Below are 6,400 nucleotides of genomic sequence, written 5' to 3' on the forward strand. Positions count from 1 at the left end.
GCCTCTTTCGTCAAGCTCTTCTGGATCAGTCAATTAAGCACATATAAAATAAGATAAACATTAAATGCAATATTGAAAAAATAAAAACATTTAAATACATATTTAAAAATATAATAACGTTTTTATTTTTGTTTTAAAAAGAAAAAGTATCGAATGTGCGATCACTGAACGTCTGATCAAATTGAGCTGTTTCCAGGTTCTTGTTTTGATGGAAAATGTGTTAGCATTCATCACATAAAGGTATGGAGATTAAATCTGAATTATTTGCAGAGTGAAACAGTTAGACACATTCACTGATTCACTGTTCGCAACTATCTGGGCTAATATTTTACCTCGGTTAGTCTGGTCAGAATAAGGGAAAGTTAAAACATTAAATGCTTGCAAGCTAACTGGTTAGCAAGAGTTGCTAATTGTCGTTTAAAGATTATTTATTTGGTTGATATTGACCTATTAGTTTGTCTGGGGAAACAGTTTTATCTGATAATCGCCTGATTTCGTTTGTTGTCAAGTTAAGGATTTTATATATATATATAGTAAAAATGTTGCAATATTTATCAAGTTAATAATTTTATTACAAAATATGATTGAGTTTTATTTTTTAATTGACTTTATTTTTTCTTTTTTAGTACTACTGTGGACAAAGTATTGTAATAAAATCAGGAGAAACGTTTCCTTCTCCACAGCATGGCCATCTCCATAGCCGTTCTGGACTGTGACCTCCTCCTCCATGGTCGAGGCCACAAAACGCTGGACCGCTTTGACCTGGATTCAGTCTCGGACGACTTCCTCCTCACCCATTTTAGCTTCCCGAGAGACTTCATCCTGTACCTGGTGGAACTGCTCCGAGAGGTGTGGTGGCGTCACGTCTTCCGCCGCTCTTCCTTACCTTTCCTGACCTTTCGGTGTTTCAGTCTCTCGGCAGACGAACGCAGAGGTCCAGAGCCATCAGTCCGGAGGTGCAGGTCTTAGCCGCTCTGGGCTTCTACACATCCGGGTCATTCCAGACCTCCATGGGGGACATCATAGGGATCAGCCAGGCGTCCATGTCCAGATGTGTTTCCAACGTGACCAAAGCCTTGGTGGAGAAAGCTCCTCAGTTCATCACCTTCGACAGGTAAAACCTTGAATCACATTTGGTGTTCATTGCAGTTTCTGCACACTGATGTACATGAAATGTCCTAAACAGGGAGCCGTCCAGTCGAGAACAGTCCTTCCAGGAGTTCCAGAGGGTTGCAGGGATTCCCGGTGTTCTCGGGGTGCTGGACTGCGTTCAGGTAAACTGCTTTAACACCTTTGGGTTGACATTTCTTTGAATGTGATTCTGAATTTCCTCTCCAGGTGGCCATCAAAGCTCCAAACAGCGAGGACTCCTCGTACGTCAACAAGAAGGGCTTTCACTCGGTGGCCTGTCAGCTGGTTTGCGACGCCCGCGGCTTGCTGCTGAGCGCAGAGACGCACTGGCCCGGCGGACTCCAGGACACGGAGGTTCTGGAGAGATCCGCTCTCTACGAGCAGCTGCAGAGCAACGACGAGGGCTGGCTGCTGGGTGAGACACGGCTTCATGAGCAAGTACATGTTCCTGACAATAAGCTCAGGAGTTATTGTTCCCTCTGTTTAAGGTGACGGCCGCTACCCTCTGAGGAAATGGTTAATGACTCCAGTTGAGGCGCCGGCGTCCCCCGCAGAGTTTCGCTATAACCTCGCCCACACAGCCACCCACGAGATCGTGGACAGAACCTTCAGAGCCATCCAGACTCGATTCAGATGTTTGGATGGCACCAAAGGATATCTGCAGGTATTTTAAACACACTGAAATTCAAAAAAACACAAGATAAACTTTATTGATCCGCACATGAGGAAATTCAATTCTATGGGCTGCAACGAAAGGAAAGCTAAAATGTTGAAAAATTCTAGGTGAAATGGACTAGAAAAGTGTCAAATTCACGAGTAAATTCTGAAAACATCAAATGCTTTCACGTATTAAAGGAATTTCTAAACACGAGGTAAGTTTTGATGGAAATAACCAGAACTTTCTACACCAGAGGTGTCAAACTCAATCACACAAGAGGCCAAAGTCCAAAACACACTTTAGGACGAACAGGATAAACATTTATTGAACACTCTAAAACTACATTTTAAAACTGTAACTTTTTAACATAATTATGAACTTAAACTTAGGTTATTCAAAACAGCTAGCATGTAGCTGAATAAATATCCAAACTTTAAAATAGCCTAAAAAACTGAGAAAAGCCTAAATTATCCAAAACAGCTTATGTGTAAACAATATTACCTTAACTCCAAAATAGCCTAAAAATTTTTTTTAAAACCCCTAATTTGCCAAAACAGCTAGCATATAGCTCAAATATTAGCTCCAAAATAGCCTAAACAATTTTAGTAATAATAGTCAAAAAATCTAGCAGAATGACAATTTTTAAAACTCTAAAACTGTAACTTTTTGACATAATTATGAATAATAAAAACTCTGGAACATTATTCTAGAATAAATCAACTTAAACCTTAAATAACTTTCAATATTTGACTCTCCATAAAAATATATTTTATTAAAATTATACAAGTAAGAAATAAGCACAAGATAACATCGGGTCATTAACAACAATAAAATAAAATGATCTGGAGGGCCGGATCCGGCCCCTGGGCCTTGACATCGACACATGTTCTACATGCTAAACGGGTCGGTAAATAAACCAAAACCTCAGAGGGAGAAAAACAGAGCTGAGGGACAGCAGCACTTTAACAAAGGTATGGAGACTTTAAAAGGCAGAAAGAGTCATAAATGATCCTGTTTCTGGGCAGAAGACTCAGTTCTATCCTTCTGCTTCATTTAATTTAATATTATTGTTCATGCGAATGTAACTATGTATGCAAGAAATGTCAAAACAGAACAAGCTATTAACAGTAGGACAGAAGAAAATGATCTCAGCACAACAAAAAATAATAATATGACAATAATCATATCTGTTACCTGAATCAATCCAAGTCACCACTTTATGGTGGAGAAAGTTTTATTAAAGGAAGTTGTAAAATATGAGAAAGAAGTTAAGCATTTTACAAGAAAAAGTCAAATGTAGGCTTAAAAAAGTTATAATTTGATCAGGAAAAACTAAGGGTTTCTTTAAAAAACAAAAAAATTACATTAGGCTTTTGAAGTGTTTCAACAAAGACATGTTTGATTGATGTTTGATTGATGTTTGATTGATGTTTGATTGAGGTTTGATTGATGTTTGATTGATGTTTGATTGATGCAGACGTCACACTGCTCAAGAATCTCACTGAACCTGCTCGACTCTTTTTGTACACAAAAACATGGCTTTATTTAATGAAACTACAACTTTATTTGTTGAATCAGAAAGACTTTTTCTTAAAAATGATACATTTATGATTTTATTTCTCGTAAAATTTCAAAAAAAAATTTATTATGGCCCACAGCAGCAGTCACTGACTGCAAGGACCATATTGTTTTTATATGATTTTATTCTCATGAAATTTTGAATTTTTTTTTTTTTAGTCATAACTTTTCAACTTCACTCTCATAAAATGTAGATTTTTTTACTCTTAATTTTACAACTGTTTTTCTTGTAAAATTAGCAATTTTTTTTCTCAGTTTACGACTTTATTCTTGTGAAGTTTCAACTTTTTAAATAATAATTTTATGACTTTATTGTTGTAAAATGTTGACTTTTTGTCTCATAATTTAAAAGCTTAATTCTTGTAAAAAAAATCTTGTTTTCCTCATAATTTTATGGCATTTACTTGGAAAATTTTGACTTTTTTAATTACATTTTTTTACAATTTTTCTGGTCAAATTTCATTTTTTATTCTAATTTAGTTATTCCTATTTTTTTGTAAAATTGACCTTTTTTTCTAATTTCTCGACTTTTTTCTCGTAAAAATTATTTCTTTTCCCTCATTTTACGACTTTATTCTTTTAAAATTTCAACTTTTTTCTCATTTCATTATTTTACTCTCGTAAAATTTGGACTTTATTCTTATAATTATGACTTCTCCTCATAAACTTAAGACTTTTTTTCATAATTTTATGACTATTCTTGTAAAATGTTAACTTTTTTCTCAATTTTTGCAACTTTCGTTGTGTAAAATTTAAAAAAAAAATTTCTTCTAATTTCATGACTTAATTTGTGGGAAATTTTGACCTTTTCTAATACTTTTACAATTTTTTTGTAAAATTAAGATTTTATTCCCTTATTTCCTTGACTTTATTCTATTACAATCTCCCTTTGTTTGTCATAATTCTACGACTTTATTTAGTGGTTTGTTTTTCTTTTATATTTTTTATCAAACTATGTCGTATGATTGAATATTTTTAGTTTAGTTTTCAATTTGGCTTTTAACATAACATTGTCAGATCATTTAAATCTGCAGACAAGATTTTTCTAAAAATCTTGGGCTTTTGTTTTTTACTGGTTCTAAGCCTTCACAATAAGAGCTCATACCAGCAGTGTTTTTCTATCCTTAACCTGCAGCAGATTTCCTCTCTCTACTGTGGAGGTTTAGGAGATAAAAACAATAGTTTTTAAGCTTCACTGTTAAATTAGTTCAACCCTCACTTCTGTTACTTCATTTGAACTTTGCTTTGCATTTTTTATTGACTTTTTTTTGTTTAACATGCACATAGGTACTTGATTTCCTTTTATGTAAAGCACTTTATAAAGCTGAATGACATATTCGTTTACATGAAGTAAACGTCAGGATCGTTGACGGCTCCGCTCTGGATGTTGCAGTACTCCCCGGAGAGGAGCTCGTCCATCCTGCTGGCGTGCTGCGTTCTCCACAACGTGTCGCTGCAGTCCGGGCTGGACGCCTGGACTCTGGAGAGGACGGAGCCTCTGGAGGAGCACCGGAACCTGAAGCAGAGACCGGAGGACGACGAGGCGGAGGAGCTCCGGAAGCAGCTCATCCTCAAACACTTCAGCTGAGCCCAACAAAAGAGCCGGACACTGGCTTGCTGATGCAGTTTTTTAATATTTTGCTTGTTTCTACTCTACTGGCTATACTAAGATAAAATACTGGAATATGGAGGAACATGCAATACACTATACAACAAGACGACGACACCAAACGGCAGAGCTCCGAGGGAGGAGCTTCACTATCCCCTCAGGAATAATCAAACTCCTCCAGACTCTGTTGCTGTTAGTCCAGCTTCTCAAACAGTCCACAGGTGAAAATCTTGATGTCACAATACAAAAACAAGGCCCGTATATACAAGAACTCCACGTCAGCATTTATGTACACAGGTGAGTAAATCCTGCAGTCAGGAGGATCATGGTTGATAGAACAAAAGGGATCCAAACAGAAAACCAACTCTACGAGTTTGGGTTTTATTTTGAAAGAGTATCAGAAATTCTATTTCCTTTTTGGTCCTGGAGGAGTCTTTTGGTCGGACTAGTGGTCAAATGCAGGGGTCCCCAAACTTTTTCTTTTGAGGGTCACTCAACTAGTTCCTTCTCTGATGTGGTTTGTAGGCTAACAGAAAAAGTGTAACAATCACAGCCTAAACGTAAAGATTTATGGTTTTCCAGGAAGACAAACATAGAAAAATTTTAAATGAATCATTTCTATAATCTTCATAGAAAAAAAATAATACTATGACATTTTAAAAACTAGATATGCAGCATTATCTGTGATATATTAGTAGCTAAAGATCCTTAAATTGATAGCTAAAAACACTGGAGCTGATAGCTGGCTAAAATATTAAGTGCTAAATTATATAAAAACAGCTAGCATGTAGCTGAAATATTAGCTAAAAAAACTGGAAAAAATTTTCTAATTTAGTCAAAACAGCTAGCATAAAACTAAAATATTAGCCAAACTCCAAATTAGCCTACAAAACTGAAAAAGCCTTGATTAACCAAAACAGCTAGCATGTAGCTGAAAAATTAACCACATGGTAAATTAGCCTAAAAAACTGGAAAATATCAAATTTCGTCAAAACAGCTAGCATAAAGCTAAAATATTAGCTAAACTCCAGATCTGCTCAAAAAAACGAAAAAAGCCTTAATTAGCCAAAACAGCTAGCTTGTAGCTGATATATTAGCTAAATGCTAAATTAGCCTAAAAAATTGAAATAAAATGTCTGATTTACCCAAAACAGTCTGGGGGCCGGGGCAAATATGGAGGAGGGCCGGATCCGGCCCGCGGGCCGTAGTTTGGGGACCCCTGGTCTAATGGAACGTTTCTCCCAAAGGCTTCATGGAGATGTCGGTAGTGGTGTTCAAAGGACACATCAGTCGGCTGCTCTTCTTCATTAATATTTACAAACTTTCTACAAACACGGAATAAATAAAAACACACACTGCCGTCACATCAACACGTTTAAGAGCAGTGCTTTTTTTATCCTCCACAAACTCATCTTTTTTTTACA

The 6,400-nt window shown here is 36.2% G+C and overlaps 1 protein-coding gene across 2 annotated transcripts; it reads left to right on the top strand.

The window, feature by feature from the left end:
* The first annotated feature begins 91 nt into the window (after nucleotides 1-91).
* On the top strand, nucleotides 92-5,449 carry harbi1 (harbinger transposase derived 1). 2 transcript variants are annotated; one of them, XM_024260943.2, is made up of 7 exons: nucleotides 92-240; nucleotides 684-849; nucleotides 912-1,114; nucleotides 1,187-1,274; nucleotides 1,339-1,546; nucleotides 1,620-1,795; nucleotides 4,761-5,449. In XM_024260943.2, the coding sequence occupies exons 2-7, from the start codon at nucleotides 685-687 to the stop codon at nucleotides 4,953-4,955; spliced, it is 1,035 nt and encodes a 344-aa protein (XP_024116711.1). In that variant the 5' UTR covers nucleotides 92-240; nucleotide 684; the 3' UTR covers nucleotides 4,956-5,449. The 2 variants fall into 2 exon arrangements, with proteins under 2 accessions (XP_024116711.1, XP_024116712.1); XM_024260944.2 differs by having other exon boundaries at nucleotides 133-240; nucleotides 627-849.
* The last annotated feature ends 951 nt before the right edge of the window (nucleotides 5,450-6,400 follow it).

This window comes from Oryzias melastigma, unplaced genomic scaffold, assembly GCF_002922805.2.
Source record: "Oryzias melastigma strain HK-1 unplaced genomic scaffold, ASM292280v2 sc00160, whole genome shotgun sequence".
Taxonomy (NCBI): Eukaryota; Metazoa; Chordata; class Actinopteri; order Beloniformes; family Adrianichthyidae; genus Oryzias; species Oryzias melastigma.